This window comes from Balearica regulorum, chromosome 8, assembly GCF_011004875.1.
Source record: "Balearica regulorum gibbericeps isolate bBalReg1 chromosome 8, bBalReg1.pri, whole genome shotgun sequence".
Lineage (NCBI taxonomy): Eukaryota > Metazoa > Chordata > Aves > Gruiformes > Gruidae > Balearica > Balearica regulorum.
In genome coordinates this window covers 6,795,102-6,822,649 of record NC_046191.1, presented here as the reverse complement: position 1 = coordinate 6,822,649, position 27,548 = coordinate 6,795,102, and the positions used below count along the sequence as shown (strand labels likewise).

The following is a 27,548-nucleotide window of genomic DNA, read 5'->3' as shown; positions in this document are numbered from 1 at the left end:
GCAATAGCGATCCAAAGCAAGTTTGAAAGTACATTCAATAACAATTAAAAAGATGCTTTTAAAATAAAACAGCTTGCAAGGCAACTGATCTGAAGGGAAGAGTACCTTAAAAAAGAAGCATTGAGGATACAATTGGCAGAATTCAGTGTAACCAGATTCAAGATTATGAATATAAGCACATACTATATTGAACAAGTCTATAAAGACAAGACCACTGTGGTGGTTTTGGGACGGGGAGAGATTGACAGACTTTTCAGGAAACAACCAGCCCCTAATTATTTTCAATTATGTGATATTAGGGGGCGCAGCTTTTATTTGATATAAACAAATACCCTCATAATGTACCCACAATTCCACAAAAGAACAGCAAAAATTTTAAGAAAAAATGTCTTACATTTTCTGCTCAAATGGAAAATTTAAGCACTGAGTGACACTGCAATTAAAAGTGTAAGGGTCGTGTGCTAACTGCACGCATTTTAATAGCAGGGAGATTTCTATGGCATTAGGATTTGCGTTTCAATTTCTACAGCTCTGAAATAAAAGGTAGCGCTTTGCTGGATTTGGGCTGAGATGAAGAATCAATTGTAGAACATGAGCAATTATTTTAAACTTGTTGGTAAAAAGAAGTATATCAAAGTGTATTTTATTGTGAGCTAAACCTTCCCAGTTATATTTTATCAAATAAACAAATTTCCTTGCAAAATATAAGCAAAGTTTATCCAACCATTATGTCTTCCTCTGTATGAAAACAGCGTATTTCAGCCACTAAGATAACTTTCAGATGTTGTTTTATCCATTAACATGACTCATAAACCAGCTTTTTTTTTTTTGGTTTTGCATCAAACATTATGTAGTCCTCTCCTGCGTAGGACTGTACTGAGTTCAAGCTGATTTTGATTCAGTCTTCAGATCATATGCTCAGGAAGCAGAACAGTTAAGCACTCGTTAATTAGCATAACGCATATGTACCCATGGCCACTGAAGGAAGGAACTCCTACCCACGTATCTGCCATCGTAACAGGATCGTTGGCACTGACAGCTACAGATTTCCCTTAATAAAACTAAACAGATTCTTGCCTTTTGGATGAATAGGCTCAGAATTATAGCTCCATTCTTATGAAGAAAGCACTTTAGGGACATGAAATACAGTCATATTTGGCAATAAGACATGCAATTTCTGGGCTATTTCAACTCCAAGAGCTCTAACTGTTGAAAGATAGACCGCCCAGAAGATAAACGTAACTACAGACCCATTTTTGCTCCTGTGACAGTACGACATGTGAGACTGGAAAGAAGAATCAGAGACAACTTCTCCAGCTAAAGTACAGAAAGAGCTGCAAGACAAAGTTTTGTGTGCACACAGGTAACGTGCAGTCCAGCAGTACTAGGCTTTCATTTTAATTACGCACAAATCTTTGTATAAATCCTGTTTCTTTCATACCACTCTTCCACAATTCTGTGAAACATTATCATCTGGCGTGTGTAGGACTTGTGTGTGTGTGCTGCAGTGTGTTCTTTGCATCTCTTTTTTCCTAGTGTACCTTCAGGGAAACATTGCAAAAGTACCAAATTCTAAATTGTCTTGTTTTCATATTGTGTTTTCGTCTATTAAGCTTTAAAGAATAAATTATTCATGGAACATACTGATAAGGACAATTTATCTGTAACTGAGGGATCAGCACAGAGCAAATCTACAGAGAACACCACCAAAGGCTGCTGTCATGAGCAAGGCACCACTCAGTACTGGGAAACTCCATTTCCTGAATGTTACACGTCTCTGTTCTTTTTTAAACCTAAGCTCAAGAGACAGCAGTAGGGAAAACAAAGCCATTTTGCCCTATCCTTCTGCAGGTCAAGCCCTGGCACAGCTTTGGCCATGGCTTTAGGGTTTAATTCTTGACTTACGCAATGACTGTCTTACCTCTAATTAAGTTCATGCAGTATTTTATATTTAATTACAACAAGCATCCAATATATTAAAAATGCAACTACCATCATTTTTCCTGTAAGAGTGCAAATTAAAGGTAACTACCAATCTCATTTTTCTTGCTGTTTTGTTCTAAAGGAACTCAGGACAAATATGATTATGGACTGAGATTTTTCCAAAATAACAATGGGGATTTTTCTGCAATTACTACTGCTTTCGAAGGAGCTCTAATACTTTAAGCAGTGATAAAGTGGCAGCTGTACATGTTTAATTTCTGAGAGCCAGGGCATAATGCACCAAGCATTAATCCCTCCAGCTGTCCAGTAATTAAACATCATGTAAAGCCCAGAGGATATCATTGCTGTGCTACCTTATTTATGAAGGACTTCCATTTGTTAAATCTATAGTCATTTTCTTTCCATTCTTGGAAATAATTGTAGATTTCTCCACCATGGCAAGCGTACTCAAGTTACAACTACCTTCTATAAAATGACAAGAATTTCATGTCTCTCTTCATCACATGCTGAAATAATAGTGAATAGTGATAGTAGATAAATATTTTCTCTATATGCACGAATCCAATACTATGGGCTTTAACCTCATCAAACTTGGTGGGTTTCTTGGGGAGAATATATGGCAAAATCTGATCCTTTGGGTTTGATTTCTGTCTGACCTGACTGAGGAACAGTACATCACTGTGCACCTGGCCTGTAAATGAAGATAACAAACAGGATTCGTACCTTTGATGAAAGCATGTATTAATCAGGCTGCAAAAGAAGATAAAATTAGTGCTATATTATCATCAAGTAAAAAATTCCCAGTAGGATCCGTGGAGGTTTGGAATTAACAGAATCAGTATGGTCAAATCCCCCTGGGTAGCACTGGAAGCATGACTCGGATGCAAACCACAGGTACCTTTTATTGCATGAAGAAGAATATGATGCTAAGATGACATGATGCTCCTTATTGCTACAGGACAATGGTAAAATATGATAAAACAATTTAACTGTCAACAGGAAGGTCACCATGTGAGTGTAGGTGCAGGAGCAGTGTGGAGGAAGGTGGTTTTAAATCAGCTTTGTAATTTCCCCACTTCAGCTGGCTCATCAGCAGGTGGATCTGCTGGAGGGATCAGACCAGCTTTAGCCTGCTTTAAATTCTGCCTTCTGCCACTGGTTCTCAGGTGACTTGAGGGCTATTGAGCAGGGCATTGGAAGGAGTTGACTCAAAGTTTTCTGCACTTGGACCTTCCAAGAAAAGGATCCCTCACTTGTAAGCACTGCTGCTTTTTATGGAGAATCACACATGTGCCTGGACCTTTGCCAGGAAAGAGTAAGTGAAAAGCTCCTGCCCTGAGGATTTTGTAAATGATATATATACCACAGAAATGTGAAGGCTGTGAGCTACCATGGCAAAGACATGTGGCTTACAGCTGAGCAAGACCGTGCTTACTGTTGTTTCCCTTATTAATTTAAAAAACTTTACCCAGTTTGTTCACTTTTAATCTGGCATATGGTATCATAGGGCTGAAAATCTAGAACTAATTCTGAGGTATGGTCAGCAATGAGAAGCCAGAAGAGCAGGATCCAAAACAAGATGCTCTTGGTAGTGAAGCTGTCACTGTCATGAGACTCCTGCAGGAATTACTGGCTCTCACTCTTGGACAACTTTATGAGATAAGTATGTCTGTTACCTGCACAAGTTCCCATGGATCACTGTCTCTGTACTATAGTTAAGCAGAGTAACTCATGGTATGGAAAAATAGCTTATTATGCTATCACTGTATCAATAAATACATTATTTCACTGCATCTGACTATTGGGAAAGGGGAAAATTGTACACTTTAACTCCTCATCTGCAATACACAATTTCCATACTGGGTGCAAGAAGTGGTCCAGGTGAGAACCAGTAACACAATCTGAAGAGATGGGGCCAGAGCCTTGCTCTCGCTCTTGACCATCCCAGAATCCCGTCAGGAGGAACAAGTGATGTGTGCATTAAAGGGGTGCAATGCCCATTTCAACTGTTACAGAATGTTCTAAAGCCATGCTGAAATGCTCTCTGCATTCCTGAGCAGCTGACAAAACACTGGTTAATATATCTCTTAGCAGAGATTTAACAAGTTCTGCAGTAGTTAGTAAAGTCCAGACTGACCCTGAGTTGTGATGCTTTAATTACAGTCTCTCATATTTAATTTGTCTTTTTAGTCTAAGTAAACACATTCCTAAGCTTGTCCAATCAATTGTGACAAACGTTAGGTATGCTGGGAGCAGAAAACCTCAACCAGGGAAATAAGAGAGAGGAAGCCAGCACCTTCAAGCCAGTAAATTCAAGACTTCTCTTTCATTAACTGTTGATGTCTATTTTAGAGGACTGAACCTGACCTATGACTACAGCACACTTAGTATTGTAAAGACACAAATTGCTTCTGCTCCAAAGAACTGAAAAATAAGGGGTTTTTTGTTTATATACTCTCTTATTTTAAAAAGGCAGATATTTCCATTTGCAAAAATTGTTTGTGCACTGGAAGGTAGCAGTGGACTTAAAGCCTACCTGCTGGAAGCAAATTATTTAGGCAGACAGGCACTTAGCTACCTACATGCAAGGATTAATAGCCACAATTAATCCCTGGTGAAATTACAGCCTGTGTAGACACAAAACTGGATCCTTAATCACTGGTGCTTTATCCACTGCACATTAAATAATTCACAGCTTCCACTGCTTCCTTGGGAAGTTCTTCCACAGGGTGGAAATCACACCATTTTTCCTCCTTGTTCATGGGTGAACAACAATAAAATCCCTTACCATCCATTGATAATGGCTTCCAAACAGTATGTTGGGGTCAGTGCCTGGACTGCTTATGAGATAACTGCTTTCCTAATGCTGATACCAGACCAGGCCTAACAGCCCAGCAAAGGCTATTTCACACATCTCTCTGGAAGTTTTTATTTTAATGAATTTCACCCATCAGATTGCTGTTTCTCACTCCAGACATGGAAAACAGGACCCTTATTTCAGATTAATACAGTCTGCTTTGCTTACTCCTAAGGCTAGCTTTTTATAGGGCTAGACTGTACAGGGAGAGATTAGGAAACTCAGCGGAAATATTTGACTTATCCATTGTTTAAGATATGCTGCTAAAAAAAAAAAAAAATCACCTGAACTCAGGTAAGTCCAGAGCTTGCTAACTGCAGCTGAACCCTTTGTGTAACAGAGGTTACACAAGGACAGCATACAAGATTGCAAATTTTCTTCTTCCTTGAAGGAAGGATATTCTGAGCACTGCTGTGACAAACCTTTTCCAGATCACACAGGGTACCAATCAAAACAGCAAGTCTTCACAAGTGACCAAAAGCAGAGAGATGTAGAACACCAGTTTGCTTCTATTTGTGCAAGATGATGCACCAAGCACGTAGCTGATACAAAGCACACAGGTGAACCCAACCCTAACAGAAGATTCTCTTATTCATATTCTATACTTTTGTCCACGAATTTCTGAACAGCAGCCTTCTTCCTCCAGCTGGCTGTGCCAGTGCCTACACTGAATATGCTGGATAAATTTCACATTCATTCAAAAAGCAATTGCACAATTCTGAGAAGAAAAATCCATCAAGAATTATCAAATCCAGAATATTATCTGAAAAGCAAGGAGGCCAGAAGCAGAGATAGGAGAAAGAGCTATAATACACTTGCACTGTTCTTAGTTTTGGATGAGTCTACTACCATAATCATTGCTTTCCTCTCCTGCAGTAGATCCTCCCTTAACTCAGACTGTGAACATTTTGACACAGGGAAAGGGCTTGCACAGCCTCAGCACAACCAAGCCTGCTCCTGTATCTGGATACCAGCAGAATATTGCTAGTGGTACAAATTACCAATGCAGAAGTGCAGGCTCAAGTAACGTTCATAAACTCCGTATTAAGTTCTTTTGAAGAATTATAATAATAAATGCCAGTTATTCCTATCAAGAAATAGGAATATCCATATGTGGTGGGTTGACCCTGGCTGACGGCCAGGTGCCCACCAGAGCCGCTCTATCACTCCCCTCCTTCATTAGACAGGGGAGAAAAGGTATAACGGAAAGCTTGTGGGTCGAGATAAGGACAGGGAGAGATCACTCACTAATTATCATCACGAGCAAAACAGACCGAACTTAGAGAGGGAATTCATCTTATTTATTACTAAGCAAAACAGAGTAGAGGAATGAGAAATAAAATCAACTCTTAAAACACCTCCCCCCACCCCTCCCATCTTGCCGGGCTCAACTTTACTCCCGGCTCCAACCTCTGCTCCCCCCCCAGCGGCACAGGGGGACGGGGAGTGGGGGTTATGGTCAGTTCATCACGCGGTGTTTCTGCCGCTTCTTCATCCTCAGGGGGAGGACTCCTCTCATCTTTCCCCTGCTCCAGCGTGGGGTCCCTCTCACGGGAGACAGTCCTTCACGACCTTCTCCAACGTGAGTCTCCTCCACGGGGTGCAGACCTTCAGGAGCAAACTGCTCCAGCGTGGGTCCCCCACGGGGTCACAAGTCCTGCCAGCAAACCTGCTCTGGCGTGGGCTCCTCTCTCCATGGGTCCACAGGTCCTGCCAGGAGCTTGCTCCAGCGTGGGCTTCCCACGGGGCCACAGCCTCCTTCAGGTGTCTCCACCTGCTCCGGCGTGGGGTCCTCCACGGGCTGCAGGTGGAATCTCTACACCCCCTCATCCTCCCTCCATGGGCTGCAGGGGGACAGCCTGCTTCACCATGGTCTTCACCACGGGCTGCAGGGGGATCTCTGCTCCGGTGCCTGGAGCACCTCCTGCCCCTCCTTCTGCACTGACCTTGGTGTCTGCAAATGTTCTTACATCTTCTCACTCCTCTCTCCGGCTGCAAAAGCTCACTCTCTAGCTGGTTTTTTCTCTTTCTTAAATATGTTATCACAGAGGCGCTGATTGGCTTGGCCTTGGCCAGCGGCGGGTCCGTCTTGGAGCCGGCTGGCATTGGCTCTATCAGCCACAGGGGAAGCTTCTAGCAGCTTCTCACAGAAGCCACCCCTGTAGCCCCCCCGCTACCAAAACCTTGCCATGCAAAACCAACACACCATAGTTAAAATTCCAAACATTTATCCAGAAAGATGTGTTATTTATAGACAAGTTGATCAGCTCTGAGAGAGGTGCAGCCTTAGCTATAACAGGGTGCTCTGCTCCAAGGGGCTGCACGTGACAGTCAGCACTGAAGCTTCTTTTAAAATGAGAACAAAAATGTGAGTGCAGAGGTTAAAAAAAAAAAATCTGAACATAGGAACAGACTTTTTTTTTTGTCAGGATACTGTGTGCTGCTGAGATAAGAAAAAAACTGATTCTAAACAGAGGAGAAATGGGAATGTTAACAGAGTATCAGTGGATAGACTTAGTGAGGTTTATCAGATTTGGATAAAAGAGAGGATAGCTATCAATCCTCCACAAGCTCTCAGAGTTTAAACAGCTAACACGTTCTCATCCATGAGGAAAACACCTCAACTTGACAAGCAAACTCACTGAATCATGCTCCCACTACAGCCAGTCAGCAGTGCTTCCTGTTTCCTTCTCCAAGTGACTTTAATGCTTCTGTAAGGTACTGAGTCGACAGATCTTAGGGACTGAAAGCTGCTGAACGTTTGCACCCACCCAGGAAGCTCCAAGTTTGCCTGTCAGGGCCTTCCTGCCTAATTCCCTGGCCAGAGAATGACCCATCCCACATTCAGATTCAGCAGCAACCTCTCGGCAGAGATTGCCAATGTGCTCCCACCGAGGTGGCAGCTTACACGGGGACAACACTCAATCCATAAGGAACTAAATGGAAATCACCGATTCATTTCATCTGAGTTACCCAACAACCATGAGAAGACGGTAATCTGTTCTTGGATTAAATTTCCATTTTAAGAACCTATATATGCACTAAAAATGTGGAAGATAAGCAAGACTAGAGATGCTGAAACATCCAGAAGAGAAACACTCAGCTATTTCTAAATCCATTAACAGCATCATTATGCTGAAATTATGTGGCATTCAGAACATATTTACATTCTTTTGGGGGGTTACCTAGAGCCTTGAAAAACAGAAGTTCAAAGCTCTTTCAAGAAGATTTTTATTATAAATAAAAGACTCCATGAGACAACTCCTACTGGTGTAAGCAGCAGCATTAACTAAGTGGAGGCAGCCACCAGTGTAAAAATTGTTTTGATTTCATTAACTCCTATTGGGAAAAGAATAATTTTTCACTAGCAGTTACAATTCTCTTTTAAACTTGCCTCTAATTCAAGCCTCCCATTCAATGGGGGAAAAAAGGCATATGCTGTAGAGGGAACACTGAGTTTCATACAGAAAACAAGGAAGACTTTTGAAAACTGCCAAAACATTATTAGCTTAAAGGACATGGGACCAGGGGTCTAAGCACATCACCAACTTACCACATCAAAACAAGTTGTAACAAAAGAAAAAGTAAAAAAGGACAAAGGAAATATATTTTTACAATGAGTAGCTAAACACTGGAACAGGTTGCTCAAACAGTAGAATCTTTGGTAATACTAGATTTTGTTTGATACAGGTGACTGCAAAGAAATAAATTTATCCACAGTGTTTTACTCAGAACCACAAAATGTTCACATAAAACATATTTCATTACACAACTTCAATAAGAAAATATGCTGGGGATTATGAACTGGCTAGGTATTAGAGCCCCAAATTCAGTTTCCAAATGAAGAAACACCAATGTGTGCCTGCATAAGCATTCAACCCTTTCAGCAGTACTCTGGAAGTAAAAATAACATTGCTGATATCACTCGCAACACCAGAAATATTGATAGATGGGTGAGTAACTACACAGAGCATAAGATAGCTTCTTAATAGCTTGGGACCATTTGCACACAAAAAATTTAATAACGACAAACAAAGTTATATAAGAACAGTATTAGAAAGGTGATTTTACTTCTGCACAGACTGGTAAGACTAATATTTCTTAAGTTCTGGTGGTCTGTACAAAAAAAATTGGAAAATCAGCTGGGATACCAAAGGGAACCACAAAAATGAGTCAAGCATTCATTCAAAAGAAAATACTTGACAACAAGAAGCATAAAGAACTAAACATGTTTAGTCTATCAAAAAGACAGTTTGAGAAATGGCTTGATTACACAGTGTAGGAGTTTTCACAGAGGGAAAATGCTGTTAAAGAGCTCTTTCATTCAGCAGAGAAAGGCATAATAAAAGGCAATGGCCATTTAGGGACTGAATTTAAAACTGTTACAGTAAATAGTATATCATTCTCTCTGTGTCCAGTGAAACCAATAAGCTATTAATAAAGAAACGTCTAGGCCTATGTATTATATCCCAGCAGAAGCTAGCCTTAGTCTACAGGGCTGCACTCTGCAGGAGGAAGGATGTGGTGGGAAGCTGCTGAGCTATCACGGAGGAAGGTTTGAACATTGTTATTTAAGTGCTTACCACATCATCTAGGTATTAACCCTAATGTTCCAAACTAACTATATTGTACTACGGGAGTAAAAGAATACTTAATTCTTCATAGAGTTCACTTTATATTCTCCAGCCAGCTCCAACTGGAGAATCCTTCTTTCCTCTCTTTTTCTAAAATTCACTACTTAGCATTGCAAATATAGAGTGGATGAATTTGTTGGCAGGAAAAGTCATCCCTTCACATGCAATTTGTAATAGTCACTCTAGGACTTCTATAGTCCTAAAGGGAGATGTTGCATACATATTAAAGTATTACTCTAACTCACCAGGAGTGCAACCAGCCTCGTCAATACCACTTTCACAATCCTTCTGCCCATCACATCTCCAGGACGACGGGATACATTTGTTGCTTAAGTCTCCACAGCTAATTTTTTCAGCTGGACATACTTGTTTGGCTGGAAGAATAAAATAAAGAAAAAAAAACAAAGATAATTCTAGACATTGCTAACATTGTTTGCACTTTTAAAGTTACTTTTATTTCGCATGGCTCAATCTTGAGACACACTGTGATGAAATCCCAAGTCAACACTGATTTTTGAGGTATGGCTGCTTACATGTCCCATATGTGTTCCCCAAAAGAGATCACACTACTTCTACAGGAAAGAAGAAAAAAAAAAGGAGGCGGCAAAAAAAGCACCACTGTTTATTTCAACAGAATCTCAGAAACTTAACTTTAAATTCAAAGGAATTAGGGGAGAGGAACAGAAGTCAGATTCGTATGCAACTTCTACTACCTAGCATTTCTTTGCAGGTAGGCTCTTGCTTCTAGCCAACCCAGTCATGCCGAGTTGCAACAAACTGTGTGTAAGCCCCATAGCTCTTTACACACTCTTGGTGCCTGGTTGCCCTTTCTCACCTTCCCCTTGCCATCTCAGTCAGTGCGTGGGCTAGAAGTGCCCAGCTTTGTGCTGTGACGTTCCTCTCTGCAACATTCTGCTGCTTCATGAATCAGGTATCCTTGCACAGACTTCCCCAAAGACAAGGACTTTTCCATCCTTCCAGCCTGTGCCTGACCCAGCCAAAGAGTCCCAGTACTGGGCAAACTAGTCTAAAAATACTACCTCAAATTAAGTCAGAAAAAACAAATTGCCTAATTTTACACTAAGGGTTTACTTATATGTTTGGTATTGCAAGGCAATTTCTAAATTTAATGATCTAGGAAGATTATGGTCAGTAAACCTGGGAACTAAGTGGCAAGCACAAGCATAAACTCACACATGTCTTAACTGTAACTACCTAAATTAAAGGTGACCGTGATCTAAGACATGGAAACACAGGAAGACCTGCAGAAGCAAAATCCCCAGTACATGCAAGAATACGGCTATGAAAAAAATTCTGCCAAATTTATCTGGAACCAAGCAAGCTGTGAAAGCTCATACTCTTACAACTACTTTGCATTGCCAAAATTCCTTTTTTTTTTTTCTTCATACTAGTGTAAAGAGCAACAGACCTACATTTATTGTGACAAGGCTGCTTGAATGCATAATGTTCCACAGTTTAAACAATTGTTTAGCATTCTGGAATCATCACCCAGTTTGGCAAGATTTGCTTATGAAACAGACAAATTTTTCTCTTTAAAAAATTACATGTTTTCAAATAGTTCTTCCATTGGTATTAATGATGCTAACGCTATATACAGCTGCAGGTCTAGGGAAAAGGTAGGAACCTAAATTCTGAATTAAAACTATCTTTCACATTACTCTGCCCTGGTAAAGGTATTTATGCAAAGTCAATCAGCTTCCCAAGGACTGAGCAAGAGAGGATGAAAATTGTACCTCTTCCTTTCCACCTGCACAAGAAGGCTGTAGAGGGGCATCTTATAGCCCCCAAACATCAGTCAGCCACTTAGAAAGCAATGCCATTTAATCCCAGGATTTCTCTGTCTTAGCACCTTGAAGTGCTATAAGAAGCAGTTTCTAGAGTCTGGGGGCAACCAATATATCAAAAAAAATTAGGTCCTGCAACAGACAGTCAGTTAATAACAGATGTAATGAAGTTTTATAACCCTGAAGCAAGACAGCACTTTTGTTGAAATGTGCTCACTGCATACCTAAATAACATTTATGAATGTTGCATGATCTACAGAGTGGGGGGAAAAAAGGGATCTTTACTTAGGCTTTTAATTATTTTAACAGCAGGTCAGTAATAAAAATCACCTGACACTGGAAAGGCTCCCCAACAATACCTCCCTGGGGTCAACATGTTTGCCAGCTCAGATTGGCGCCCTGCCACAGGCCGGTAACTATGTCCCAGATTTTCCTCATGGCCCTGGTCCCTCTAAGCTGCAGGTTTATAATGCACGACTGGAGGGACACTCGGTGGCGCTGAGCACTCGCATCCTTCCACAGAAGCCAGACAGCATGTCCAAAAAACAGGTCGCTTGCCAACTGTGCAAAATGGTGTCAAACAAGGTGCTTGCCCTCACCCTTGAGGAAGCTGGCATGCCTCACCACAGCCAAGGGCTTCGGACATTGTCCCCAGAGCTGTATGCCAGGGCACACTATCTTTAAACATGCCCAAATAATTCATAGATACAGAAGGAAAAACAAATTCTGTGACAGCTGATCGGCGATCAGCAGCCTCCTCAAAGAAGAAAAAAAGGGAGGTAAAACAGTCCATTTGGCCTAGAAGCACCACAGCCCTTCAGTGCAGAGGACTTGCACCTCAAAAATACTGCTTCTGCTGGCCTTCCCCAGCCCTCACATGCATAGGTGTGGAAAAATAAAAGTGTGCAGCCAAGTCACTATAACTCCCCCCCCCCCCCCCAGCCCCCAAACCTCTGAGGAGAGCCACACAAGGATTACAGACTGTACTCTGGCAAGAGGAACCTGCAGGAACCAGGGAGGGAAGGTGCCGGAAGCCTGACCTTACTGCCACTGGCCTCTCTGAGGAGAAAGTGGCAACTCTGAGGAGAAAGGGAGAGGGATGGCCACAGGCTACACACGTGAGGCAGCACAGGAGGCCTGGGGGTCCAGAGCAGCACAACGCCTAGCTGCAGGGAAGGGACCCCAATCCCAACAGCAGGGCTGCCTTGTCTTCTGAGGGACCTACCAAACAGCGTTGGTGAAAACAGGGTGCTTCACCACAAATACTGTAGAGAGGGATTCTATGACTGGGGTCTCCAGCAGCTACCTGGGCTTTGCATTCCTCCATCAAGGCCTCCAAAGCCTCTCAGCTCTGAGGTGCGCAGCTCCATGGCCACCGAAACCCAGCTGTCCCCTCCCAAATGTCTTCACCACCAAACCCCAGCTGCTGAGGAGCTGCCTCAGAGGACCAGACAGATGGGAGTTTGCTGCTGGGACAAGGAAGTCACAGCTCCCCCGAGCCTGCGCAAGACAGAGCACTCATAACCACTGAGCCCCTCTTCTCCCTCCATTCAATTCAAGGTTGGGCCCTGCAATGAGGTTTGCTTCTAGGCCGCCCCATGCTCTAAACCAAGTTTTTACTGTAAGCAAACACATGTTTAGAATACATGAGATAAAAATCACTTTCCTTGCTAGATTTATTATTCCAAACGGATTCCCATGCTTTTTCACTTTGAAAGCTTCTCTCCAGTGCATTCAAGAACAAGATTTGCATACTGGGAAAACTGGGAGACCAAGAAAAGTCACAAAGACATCTGTTAATCAGGTTATTGGTCCGCATCCCCAAAAAAATTGTTCTAGTTCTTCTTGCTATGGTGACAGAAAGGAAAATTTGTTCTGATGCCGAGTAGAAGCAGCTTTTTCCTCATAGTAAATCTCCATTGAGAACTAAACGGGTCAAAACAGATGAGAACACTTTCCACACACCTGATTTTGAAGAAGGTGAAATATAATTATAAAATGGTATAACACACTGGGATCATTAACCAGCAAAAAGATTATTTATTGGTCACAGTTTAAGTATGGGTATTACTTTTACTTGGCTGCTGTGGGCAGATGCTTATTAGCTTTGAGAAGCTGAAAGGTTTGGAAAGGTATGGACAGAAGACTTCTATTTATGGAAAGCAATCTCTGTGTTAACCATCTTGCTGACAGAGTGATTATAGACATTTAAAAAATTTAAATCAAAGCTTGAACTTGCAGGGATGCAGCAACAGAAGCTGCTTTTGGTCACAGTTCTTCAAATCTCTGCATTCCAATGGTTTCTGCACCCCAGCAATTGTTGCATGGAAGCCACCAACTTGTAAGCACTGGCAGATACCTGGGGATCTTGAATAAAACTCAAAGCAAAATTTTGATGAAACTACTTCTGCTTTATTTCAGCAATTTGTTGGAGTCTTTTTTCTTCTCCCCTCGAGATGCTGCAGCAGTGTAAGTGGACTCAATATTGTTGTCCACTCTATGAAACAGGCTTTTAGCAACTGCAATCCAGACTTAATGTTTCTGCATACTGCTTACACAAACCCAGGCCTTTTGGACTTACGTGACCAAAATATTTACTTCCTACTTTCCTCTTCATCCACCCAGAAACGAAAGGGTTAGCACTGTACGTGATGGTGGCTGCTCCTACCCTGGATATATTCTGGACCAATGCATGTTATAGCAAGATCTGCCTTTTCAGAAAAGCACCATTAAACAACTTGGTTGAAATGTCAGACACATCAAGACCAATTTATCACAATGAACTGCAAATGCCAAGGATGGACAACAATGGTTTATTTATAAGGAGACAAGAGCAAAGAAGACAAGAAGGTTCCATTTACTCACTACCGCCAATGGCACATTCTTCTTTTTCTTTACAGGAGGCTACAAAGTCTTTCAGAGAACCATAGAGCCTAACTGGCGCCCCACTGTTTGCTTCCTCTTGTGCCACTGCTGTGCTTTTCAGGCTCCGGACATCATGTATATTCAAGAAAGCTCAAGAAAACAGAATTGATTTACTTTCAGAAGACCATTTGTCAGGTTCTCACCAAACAGGTACTCTAAGAGCATACACAAAATGTAATTAAGCAGCTTCTACTGGTGGGAAACCCACAAGACTTTTCATCAGCAGACTGAAAAGAACACCCTTTGTGAAAATACATCATCTTACAGGTCTGAACGGTTTCTCTATATCTGCTGAAAAAACTCCCCATCCTCTCCAGACTGCCCCCTGTGTTTTTCCCAGGTTCTTCAGAAGAAAAATCCCAAAACTTCATTCTGCAACAGAGAAAATACCATACTAAAATGGTTTAATTAATTTCTGACATGCCAATAAGTCATTCTTGCAAAACATCCACTACTACCTTTATTACGGAACTTAAAATTCCTACCTCTCTCTTTCCTCCAGCAATGGTTGTCAGCTTTTTTTTTTTTTAAAGGAATAGTTTTTAATAAGGACCTCCCCTCCTCAAATATTGCCCTTAAATCTTCTTTTGTCATAGCTGACAGTCCTATCTCAGAGACGTACGAAGAACAAAATAAATGTCCATACTCATCCATACACAGGATTAGCACCTCTGTTTCCAGCCCAAGCAAGCACAATTGTTAAATGAGTAAAGCAAAGAGGAAGGGAGCTGACAGGTAGAGATTGCTTAGGGAAAGGCAGAACTCAGTGTTCCCAGGTCCTGGAGATTTACAATTCAGAAAAACATCTCAGTAACAAGTCTGCATATATAGTCAGGTTTTTTATGTGTACGTGTGTGTGTGTGTGTATATATATATAGAGAGAGAGGAATGTATAGCCCAGTCTATGCCCACTGCTGACTTGCACCCATTGAAGTATTTAGGGTGTATAAGAAACACTTCAAAATCCATCTTGTGACTATTACTATCACAGCTGAAGGTGTGTCTGCACTGGTATTTTCTTTCCCTTGCCTCTTCACCCACCTCAGTGCGGGTGCTAGGAACAGTGGCTCCTACCCTATTCACCCACTAGTTCACTCCGTAGCTCAGAACAGGTTGCTGTTGCCTTAGTTTACTTCATCCTGCAAGACACATCAGATTTTCTGCTAAAGAGTGTTATATAATCATATTTGTTATATTTAGTTAATCTCCCTTATCTCCTCCTTGTGCCAAGCTGGGTCCAAACTAAACAATATCAAACAAGAGCTTCATTTACAGTGAGAACTATTTGTGTGGGGGCAGCAATATCCAACAGCGGATGTGTCTCAGGAACTCCTTTGGCATTGGTATACAGAGCACACACACTGTGACTACTACACAGGAACTCCCCTGAACCCACAGCTTCACTGGGTGCCCCTGTTTGGATCTATGCATTAGCAGTACACAGAGATGGAACACTTTATGGGGAATGTTAATCGAAGGATTGTTTCCACAAAGGTTAGGACTCTGCAGTGAACTTCTCTTTCTGGCACGTAAAGCAACACACTACGAGCATCAGCCTGCTGGGATGGGCAAGCTGTACATCAACTTGCAACTTCTAAAGCTAGTGCAACTGCATCCAGTAGCAGTATTTGGTTTGCTCACTGTATCTGTATTATGCGTACACTTAAGATCACTGAGAAAATAAAGGCAACTTTACATTTCCAGTTGAAACCAGCCCAGGCCATAACAACTGTCATGGTTAGTGGCTTACGTGAATTAAGATTACAGCACTTGGAGACTTGGAGTGAGACCAAACCACCACCACAATTGATGCCTTTGTTGACACAGGAGGCCGACCCATTTATCTGCAAGTACAGGATGGTCTGTTCAGGTCAGAATTGGGGCATGCTGACAACACTGATTCCCAGGACCTGGGAACTTGGAATGCTGCTACCTGACTCTACCAATTTGGAGTATCTAAGAACACACTTATATGCAATAACCCTTGTGGGAGCACGCAAAGGCAGAGAAATAGTGAAAACATATGCTTTCCGCACAAAGTATAATTAACTTATGGCTGTTACCTTTAAACTTTGAATATAAATTACTGTGAGTGACTTAAAAGACAAACTAGGAAAGGCTACTACAACTATCCTATAAAGGTCAAGAAATCATACCATAAACAGCATTAACAGTTGATACACCTGATAAAAAGTTAGATTCTGTGGTGTGATTTGTTTGATGGTGACTTCAGAAGTTCCCAGGGGAATGGAAAAGGATTTACACAGATTTAACTCCATCCCACCGCACAGCACAACACTTAAGTCCGTTCTTGTAAGAAAGGCTTCTTTACAACAGCATGGGTTAGGTTTCAATGAATCTCCAACTCCTCCTCTACCTAGAAACTGGAGGGATAAAATAAGCCTAGCATACAAAGGGTTCAGCATGTCTAAAATAGATAACATGTACCTTGCTTTTGGGCAGATTATCACATTGGTGATTATCACCTCTGAGATCAGAGTGAAATAATCAGGAATTCAAAATCCCAGGATTAATCCTAATTACTGAAATATAGACTCACTGTCAGAATAAGAGTGAGGTAACTTTTACAGGAAAAGCATGTTTCAAATACAGACACTACAAACAACCTCAATGAAGAAAATGATTCTCAGGAGTAGTGCCAGTAGTTTTAATAGGTAATATAAACTGTATTTGAGCACAGTGTGAAGTAAAATACTTTTATAGTAGGCTGAAAAGACAAATGGCACTGGGTTTTAGAGTAATGAATAACTAAGCTTCATGTCCCACAACTTGAGTCATCTGCATGGGTCAGGAAGGGATTCTTTACCCAAGTTCAGAGCTATCCTGGTACACTTACGGTTTGGTTTTAAACCTCTCCCAGAATACTGAATATTGGCACAGCTCAAGATAGTATGCTGGACAAAGTACTAGTACTCTTGGGTTTCCAGCACATCATTTTTCTTAGATTCCTGATTGCTATGTCTTACTGGCCCACTTTAAAAATCAAAACTACCATCAAACTTGGATAAGAAAAGCATTTCCTTCCCTCAGTAAGACTGGCAGGACTTCAGCTGATTTTGTTTTTCTGTAAACATAGCAAACGCTCACTTGCTGCGATGCATCTGAACATGTCTCACCTAATTAATTTCATAGCTTTGCACGACATTGTTTTGCTAGCACTTCTGTTCTCTACCTGATATGCCTAACAGGCCCTGCTGCTGAGAACTGAAGTCCTTTGACTCAAGTCACTTGGCTCATTTTGGGTAAATCCAAGCCACGAACCACGGATTTACCAGTGTTTTGGCTACTGCTGAGCAGTGCTGGCACAGCACCAAGGCTGTGTCTCCAACATTCCCTACCACCACCAGCAGGCTGGGGGTGGGTGAGATCTTGGGAGGGGACACAGCTAGGACAGCTGACCAAACTGACCAAAAGGTTATTCCATACCATATGATGTCTGCTCAACAATAAATGCTAACAGAAAGAAGGGGGCCATTCATTATTACGTTTGTCTTCTGGAGCAACTGCTACACAAACTGAAGCCCTGCTTCCTGGGAAGTGGCTGGACATCATCTGCTTATAGGAAGTAGAGAATAAATCTTTTGGTTTTCCTTTGTTTCTGTGCGTGGCCTTTTGCTTTATTAAACTGCCTTTATCTTGACCCATGAGTTGTTCTGTTTCCCCCCCCCCCCCTTTTCTCCCCTTCCCTGTCCTGCAGAGGAAGGGAGTTATAGAGCAGCTTAGTAGGCACACCGCATCAGGCCAAGGTCAGCCCACCATGAGAATTCAAGAACATATTGTAAAGGCTCATTCCCTACAGCGGCTTTTGTGCCCAAGCAGCTTGTTACAAAAAAAGTTCCCTTCCCAGGGGACACACCACCTCTACACAGAAGGTTACCAATTCCTTAACAAGGTCAGTCCTTGGACTGTCTTGGCCTTTCTACTCCACCTAGCTCATTCAGCCCAGCTTCTTAGGATCAATAGAACTTAGATCTCTCTTAGATGTTAGGTAAATATCTCTAAGCATTGATTTGGTCAGAGATGCATGAATCCTTTAATAAACTTGAATGAGACTTAACGTAACCCAGGAATTCCAATCCGTAGTACCATTTTCTATCAATTCTGAACAGTAACATAGAAAACAACTATGACTACCACCTACTTGTGGTGTGAGAAGGTGTTGATCCTATTGCAGAGCTGAGCATGAAGGGTAAGACTCCGTGTGGCAAGGCAGAAGAGGTGTACAATAGAAACAAGGTTCGTGTAGTCCAACTCCATCCAAGTAAAACACTACTACAGTGTGTGTAGCCATATGAGATACCATGAACCACTTGCCACTTCAAAATGCTAGAGTTTTACATCTTTCCTGACACCACAGCCATATGGGCACTAGAAACACTCTGATTAATCCAGAGAAGAAATTAATACAGCCCTGTAATGACAGACTAGTGCTTAGCTTAACCACTATGAAGCACAGCCCTCATTGTTTAGGGGTACAAAAAGGGGATTTCAACAAACTGAAGTCTGAGGCCATCTGCCAACTTTTCTCTCTACTTGTACCAACTTTGGTCCTTTCCATTTCTTCTCTATGGATGAGACAAATCCATGATTTACCCTGGTCTTAAAATGGAGAAATGTTCAAGCACATATGGAAAAATCCTGGCCCAAGAAATTTGCTGCTGAATTCAACTGAATCAGGAATCAAGTCACGGATCATGTTGAAAATTTGTCAAAATGGGTCCAGCGACTGCTCCATCCCAGCCAGTCTCCTGATCAATCAAGCCAATCAAGCCAATCAAAACATATCCTTGCCAATTGTGCCATTGTCTTCCTTATATTTAAGTCACAAAAGGATATTACTGCTACACTGATTTTTAAGAGAAGACTAGCTATACAGATGATTTAGTTTTGTCTTTGTATTAGCAGCAGTCATAAGGCGGACCAGCCCTTTTAAACTCAAGAGGGATAAAATCTTAACTTGTATCTGCTTACAGGAAGAGTTCAAAGTACAAATTTAAATCAGCACAAAAGTAGACTCTGTTGGTATTTATAGGTAAAAAGTGCAACGTCAGAGACTTCAAACAGGTGGGTGCTACAAATGCCACTGAAGACCATTGCGTAGCTGAGCAGGTGGAATGGGCACAGAGTCAGAGTGGCTGGATCCTTCACCCTGCCCTGCTGAAACCCTAACATGGTCCCCTCCCTGTGAAACCACCAAACCTTCTTGCCTTCTTCTCTGCTCCACCTCTAAGCCAAGGCAGAACTTGTCTTCAAGAGGACTTGTGACACTCAGACATTATTCTGGCTACTGAAAACCTGAGTTTCCATATTAGAATTCTCCAGATCATTTTGCACTACTTAAAATTTTATTTTCTCTTCACCGATGAGCACCTCTAACCTCAGGGATCAGCTGGTCATGCTCTTAGCATGGCACCGAGGAAAGGAGAGAAGATACCAGTAATAAACCCAGGGAAAAACTTAGACATCACAGTAAGAAATAAGAACAGCTGAAGAACAACCTGGTTTTGGTGTACCTAAAGTAGCAAAGTGCACTGCTGATCTCAAACAGTTTAATAATTTAATAAACTGACAGTTGACTTTGTTAGTTAGCAAATGCATAGGCCCATCTGCAAAACCCAGGACTCAGTTTTCTTTAGAGAGAGCTTTCTAATAGCAAAGCTATTAAATAATCCCTTTTGTCAGAGGCATTTTTAATGCTCAAAAGATTAAAAAAAAATCCAACAAAGAAATGGCTTTAAGAAGGTCAGTTAAAATACTCCTGTTTTTTCTATCCTGAACATAACATCTTCTTTAAACTCTATTGTTTTTAGAGCCAGTTTGAAAGTGAGTGATGTACAACATTGTCCTGTCAAACCTCCCATCCCAGCACTGTCTACATCAGTAATTACCCTGTCAGTCTGTGCACACATTGCCAGTTGTAATGCAGTTTAGTCTCCCCTCCTTTTTGCATTAACAGTGATGGGTGAGGTTGGGGGCAGGGGGGGAATTAAATTATTTTTTATAATTATTTGCCTTTCCTATAGCCCAGAAATCAAACTGAACTCCAATCTCTGGCATGGTTGAGAGCAGAGCTCTGTTCCTCAACATAGATCCTCTACCTCTGCTTATATCCAAGGATGCCTACTGTGAAAACCTAAGTCTGGCTACAGCCAGCCTTTAAAATCTATGATCATCCACTGTGTTCCCCCATGACTTGTGATGCATGATGCTTTCAAGGCAATTCTGATTCAGATAAGCCTCAGGAGAATAAAACACTCGAAGGTAACAGCTGACCCAGCACAGAGTGGTAGCAACGTAGCTGGGAATCAGCAAGTTCAAACACAGACATGCTATGGAAAGAAAGGAGAGTGTCAAGGAAGAAATGAGAGTCAGGAGGTTAAGGCAGCACAAGCTAGGCATGAATGGAAGTCAGCTAATTAACCCTGAGAAATGCAACTTTTGAAAGGAAAACTTGTTCACTGCCCTAGATCAGTGATTTTGAAGCCTTATGAGCAAATAGATTTTTGAACAACTTTCCAACTTTCTCACGCAGCCACACAGCTGACAAATTGATGCATTTAGCTGCTGAATACAGCTCTCAGGGCCTGCGATGGCCTTGCTGAGCAAAGGTGCACAATGGGGGAATGACTGCTTTAGCCTTCCTCCACTGAAGTGTGACTTATTACAAGTCTTTTGTCATCTATTCAGGTATCAGCCTGGTTGCATCAGCTGTGTGCCTAAGTAGCACAGCCTAATGCCCATTACCTGGGCATCCCATGGGCACACCAGACCCAACTCTGTGGCCTTGACTTATGAAGCCTATCCCTCATGGCCTGACTTAGCAGAGACCACCAAGAGAGCTATTCTTTACAGAAACACAGGTAAATAACTATATTCTCCTGATCCGTAGTAATATAGTAGTACTTCTTTCTTTATTCCTAGAGGCTTTTGATCTAAATACATTGCAACTTTATTAATGTCAACCTTCTTCACTAAAGATTCAGTGATAAAATACTCCAGATTGCAGCACGCAATAAATCAATCATACCTCCCCATGTGATTTGTAACTCAACAGTTTGAAAGCATCTTGGAACAATTTCTGCACAGATACTTTTAGACAAGAGACACATTTACTTTTTATTGAATCAAACATTATTTGACTGGTTTTGGTTTACAAACGACAGAGTTTTCTAGACTTTCTTCAAATCTGTGGCACTGTGACCCTAAACTGTTAAAAAAAAGAATTCATTCTTTTCACTAGCAATGATCTTGCTTAGTACAGGCCTACCAGCCACAATCACCTTGGTCACTTGTCAAATTCTTATAGAAGCACCAGGACCAATTTATCTATTTCTCTTATTAATTTCTAGAATTCCCCATAATATGCATAGAGTGCTCCATTCCTATTACAGCAAATCTAGAAACATATTCCAGAAGAAGGTTTATTTCATACACATTCTAGCACATTTAAGCTATCGACTTTTCCACTTCTTTTGAAGCAAATTAGTGCTCAACTCAACAACAGGTTTTTAAGCACAATTTAAAAACCAGTTCACCAGACTGTATCACACAATTAATAAAAATCAGTTTCCAGATGTCAGTCTGAACTTGAAGATAGAAGAAATACCATATTTTTTAAATGCTGAAAATAATTACAAAAATAACTTAAGTTAGAGAAATGCCTATGCAAAGGTGGCTCTGTTTTAGGGGGGCAGTAAATGGACTGGAATTGAGAGTACTAAACAGATCAAAGCAAACATCTACAACAATACTAGGACGAACCCGCTGGCCAGCTACCTTGGCAAAAGGGGTGTTGTGGGAACAAAAGATACAAAAAACCCTCTTGTAATGATCCTTACAGCAAGTGGCTATACACTGTGCCCATTTAGCAACCCTGTAAACCAAGAAATACGTGCAACCAACTTCCATCTCCAGTTCTTCCACAAAACCCCACTTCCACAGGAAGGCAACAGGAGAGTACTTAGCCTGTAAACTGAGATCACAGAATCATAGAATGGTTTGGGTTGGAAGGGACCTTAAAGATCATCTAGTTCCAGCCCCCCTGCTGCGGGCAGGGACACCCTCCACTAGACCACATTGCCCAAAGCCTCATCCAACCTGGTCTTAAACACTTCCAGGGATGGGGCACCCACAACCTCTCTGGGCAACCTGTGCCAGTGCCTCACCACTCTGACAGTAAAGAATTTCTTTCTAACATCTCATCTAAATCGACCCTCCTTCAGCTTAAACCCCTTGTCCTGTCACTACACTCCCTGATAAACAGTCCCTCACCATCTTTCCTGTAGGCCCCTTCAGGTACTGGAAGGCCGCAATTAGATCTCCCCGGAGCCTTCTCTTCTCCAGGCTGAACAATACCAACTCCCTCAGCCTGTCCTCACAGGAGAGGTGCTCCAGCCCTCTGATCAGCTTCGTGGCCCTCCTCTGGACTTGCTCCAACACCTCCATGTCTCTCCTGTACTGGGGCCCCCAGAGCTGGATGCAGTACTCCAGGTGGGGTCTCACAAGAGTGGAGTAGAGGGGCAGGATCACCTCCCTCGACCTGCTGGTCACACCTCTTTTGATGCAGCCCAGGACACGGTTGGCTTTCTGGGCTGCAAGCGCACACTGCCGGCTCATGTTGAGCTTCTCATCAATCAATACCCCCAAGTCCTTCTCCTCAGGGCTGCTTTCAATCCATTCCTCACCCAGCCTCTAGTTGTGCTTGGGATTACGTCGACCCATGTGCAGGACCTTGCACTTGGCCTTGTTGAACTTCATGTGGTTCGCACGGGCCCACCTCTCCAGCCTGTCAGGGTCCCTCTGGATGGCATCCCTTCCCTCCAGCATGTCAACCACACCACACAGCTTACATCTCTTACAGAGATGTAAGATAATATATGTATGTGTGTGTGTATGTGTATGTGTGTATATATATATAAAAACTGGCAGATAACAGATATGTAAACTGTATTATATAAATTTTCCTGTGGCAGTTCCTGTCTCTCGCTTTTATCACTTAAGCAACAACTAGGAAATTGTCAGATATTCTAGTACTATCTTGAAGATAAGTGTAGTTTGATAACTGATCAACTCCTAATGAATATACTGTTAATTGCATAACCTTCCTTCAGTACAGTAACTTTTCTGTTCATCAAGGCCATGGATTAAACAGCTTCTCTGCTTTAGAGCATCTTTGTAATTAATAATATATTCTTCCCACTTCTAAATATAACCTATAATGAGATGCTTTAAAGAATCCAAGCTGCACCTTTCACCAAGTCCTTTTGATCAGAAGAAAATGAGCCAGAGTTTGCTCAAGACAGCAGAGCCTGCTTTAACTGTGACTGTCAGCTTCCCAGCAGGCCCAATCCTGAAAGGCAGCAAGCCTACTTCAAGCAGGTGATGGCAACAAGACCTGCCAATGCCAGAAAACACATTATCTCTACCTAAAACATAGCATCTCCACCTCTGGGGATATTCTGTGCAGATCAGAGATGAAAAGAAGTATATAGAGATCTATTGGATGTAGATAGTAGATATAAGATAGTATATATAGATATCTATCAGATAATTTTTGTTCACTGAGCAGAAGTTAACTCCATGAAAACTCTGCCATCACTGTGCCTATCAGGCAGCAAGCTAATACACTGTGCAAAATCTCACCAATTACAGTTTCCATCCATATGACATGTCCCCTCTCAGAGGTTTTTCCTGGTTTCAATGTGTTGAGGAAAGACAGGTCTCCAAGGCTCACAGAACAGAAAAAAGGTTTCTTGATACCTATAACTGCCTTTGGAGATAGACGAATGATGATCCACTGTTGGGGAGGAGGAAGGAGAGTGGCTCTCCCCTGCCTATGAACGAACCATTTTCCCTTAACCAAACAAGGCTATTTTTGTCCTGAAAGTTCCTTCCCAGTGATCCGGATGCCTGACTAATTCCCAGATTGAGTACCTCCCGATGGCAGAGCTCACTGCGGCTTGCGGCAGCTGGGCCAAATGTCTTTATGTATAAACTGCACAGTCTCACTGACGTCTACTTGCACTGGCTGAGAGAGCTTCCCATGTTTAAAAGCTACAGGACCATTAAAATCAGCTGAATGTTTGCACAGCAAAAGTTTGTCATTTCTACATCAAGACACCACTGAAATGGCAGCATATCTTTAAGAGGTATCTATTTTGATTTAAAGACTTCAATTGGTAAAGATTTCTGAACAAGTGAATCCACTTGTTTATTTACTGCTACTGTTAAGAGCTTTATCTTATCTCTAGTTCTAGTCCTTATCTCTAGTTCTCTCATCTAGTTTCGGCTTCTGTTCACCGGATCAAATTACACTGTTTCTTGCTAAGCTAGAGAAACAATTGTGTGATGAAACCTCTTCTCTAAGGAGACAGGTGTAAATTGATAAAGGCAACTCTCAACCCTCTCCAATAAATCAAATACCCTACTAATAAAGCATATGTTCCAACTCTTTAATCATGTGAACCTTGTAAGATTGTCCACAACCCCTTCTCTAATAACCTTTCCACTTTATAGCAGCTACCCAGATCTTCTACCACCTCTCAATTACCTGTTCTTCAGTTTAATATGGCCTCTAATTATTTTGTAAACTGTATTTTTATAACCTTTATGCTGAAGTCAAATCACATATCACAAAATACACGTAGTAGCTTATTAACACACACAGTATCTTATTAACAAGGTCATGACTCAATCAAGAAAATGCAAAGTGAGACAATTCCTGTTTTCCCTAACATGTTAACACAGATTTTTATTTTTATTTTTTTAAATCTTGACGTATTCTATTCCATTATCAGCCTTTCTATGGGTTTGTCCAAAACTAGTAACAGCACAATCAGCACATACAGCTCTTGGAGCTGAATAGTGTACTGCTGTGGCAGTTAGGAACTCAAGTCTTGAACTGCAGAGCTTCCACAGCAGGTTCTGTACAGTGCTCTGTTTAACCTTTTAAACTACCATGAAAATACCAGCTTTTACTAACTTACTGAAACTTCCCCAATATTCCAACATCTGTAAAAAAATTAGTAATAGAAGTTTCTTAAAAAAGGAAAAATCAAAATACAGATCAGAAAACTCATTCGCTGTGTCTTTCAATGAGAGTTTGCCAGTACTTCTGTTTTAAAGACACAAAAATATAATAGCTGCTGTTTAGTAGCAGGCATGTTGTTAAATGTGCAGATATATCTTCTTCCTCGTCTGTCTGAACAGAAATTAGAAATAGCATTTTCTCATTTTCTCCCGCCGCAGCTTACTGTTTCACTCTCACTGACCAGTATCACATTGTATGGATTGGCTTTTCATACAGCTAAAGAATTCATTTCGATCCTTAATAAACCTGGCCATAAATTTTTCATGCATACTTCTGGATTTCCTTATGCAATGTCTTTATCCAACTACCCCTTGCACCTAGACTGTAATTGTTTCAACTTCCAATATAATAGGTTCTTATGCTGATTTCTAGGAAACAAAGTTTCCATATATGATTACCACTACCCCCCCCCCCCCAAGAATCTATTTCTCTGCCCTCATAAATTCTAAATGCAGTGACCAAATCAACAAAAATAACAAAAAAGACAAGGGGTCTCAAAGAGAGTTCCTGTGAGGTCAGTGAAAATACACACCTGGGCAGAATACTCTGACAGAACAAAAGGCTGCCACATAAGCTCAACCTATATTGGAAGACAAAGAATCCATGCAGGAGGAAACTGGAGAAAACTTTTAATTGGAATTATTATCCTCTTCTGCACCAAAAAGTCAATCACGCCCAGGACATAAATGAATGAGGAGATGGGTAGGAGGGGAAAAAAAACCCAAACCAACCAACCAAACCCCTCCCTCCCCACCCCCCACCCAAAAAAACCCCCCAAAACCCAAACCAAAACCAACCCCAAACCAAAAACCAAATGAAAAAAAACTCCACATCAAACTTCACTAGTTCTGGTGCTCTGGAAGCTATTTGCTAACCCAGTGATTGAATTATCTTTATTTGCAAGAATCTGACCCCTGTAGCAAGGGGGAGAAAAGCTCACAGAAACAGAGTATAATGCACTGGTTCTTACAGGATGGTACATGGCTTGTTAACATTTTCAGCAGGAAGACTTTCTTCCTGCCCTAGTATAATTAAAAGAGGTAGCATAGATCTCTGAGACAAAGTTCTGTAGCCTACGTAGTAGGTAGAATTGCATTTGGTCTAGATAAGTAATTTTTATGACTTTCAAGTTGAAAGTACACCTCATTTCCTATGCAGGTCAGCTATAATTTCCTATGCAGCCACCCAAGACTTGCAGGAGTCTGATGTCAGAACTTTAAATAACTTGCTGCACCTGCAGTGTCTAACCTTTCCAAAACCTTCTCTGACGACAAGACAAAATTGTCTTTATGTAGGTTTTTCCACTTGCTAACTACAGGAGAGAAAACACATGGAGCCCAAGGAGAAAGGGTCTAGCAGACTGCAAGAGCTTCACGGTAGGAGTCACAGCACCTACCCAGTCCTGCTTCAGACTAAAGTCAAGAGTAGCGAGAAGCCTCCATCCCTGGCTGCTAACATCAGGGACACGGGATGACTGGCAAGCACACGCACACCTTCCATTAATCATCCTACGCCTTGCAGAAAGGTCAGCTATACCGCTGTGAGTCAGCTCCTCTGCAGTGTGGACATCTGCGCCATCTTCCCCGAAGAAAACAGATGCTAGTCTGCTAATCTGCTTTTACAAGAGGGAAAAGGATAGCCTGGTAGAGATTTTGATCTGTGTCGCAATTACAGTCTAGTCCTGGAACAACATACCCTTCTAACGATCCCAGGCTGGAGTTAATAGCAAAGGCTGAGCTGAACCAGTATAACCTTCAAAATGTAAAGGAAATAACCTCTTACATTCCCCCTAGATAGCAGAAAGTATGAAAACTGTCTAAAAGAATTCTTCATTCTGTTTGGTTAAAAAAAACCCCACAAAACAAACAAGAGTAGCCATGTGAAATCAGCAAAATCAAACAGCATTTCGTACTGTTTGAAATAACACCAATATCCTGACTGACTATGACGGGAGAAGTGTGCTCATAACCACGTTCAAATGTGTTAATTGATTACATCAACCTTTTCAATACAGGCAACACTGTGAGGCCATACAAAAGAATAAAACCAGCCTACAAGTTGCCCAGCATCCAAATTCCAGCACTATTTTGAAATAATGCCTAGTCTCAATGAAACAGGGTATATAGAAAATCAAATGTAAATTCTGTGAGAATATTCAAGAAGACGATACAACATGCTATTGTTACCAATAGAACAACCTGACTTGCTCTGTCCAGTCTCTCTGCTGTCTAAGTATAGTTCATAATATGGTTTTAGCTGACAAAACCTACATG

The 27,548-nt window shown here is 41.6% G+C and overlaps 1 protein-coding gene across 2 annotated transcripts in view; it reads right to left on the bottom strand.

Annotated features, from left to right (window-relative positions):
- Nucleotides 1-27,548, bottom strand: part of LRP8 (LDL receptor related protein 8) — a 193,623-nt gene that overhangs the window by 36,446 nt on the left and 129,629 nt on the right. For both annotated transcript variants that reach the window (XM_075759371.1, XM_075759373.1), the window contains exon 4: nt 9,681-9,809. In XM_075759371.1, the coding sequence (XP_075615486.1) occupies nt 9,681-9,809 (129 nt within the window). The remainder of the gene's footprint in view (nt 1-9,680; nt 9,810-27,548) is intronic.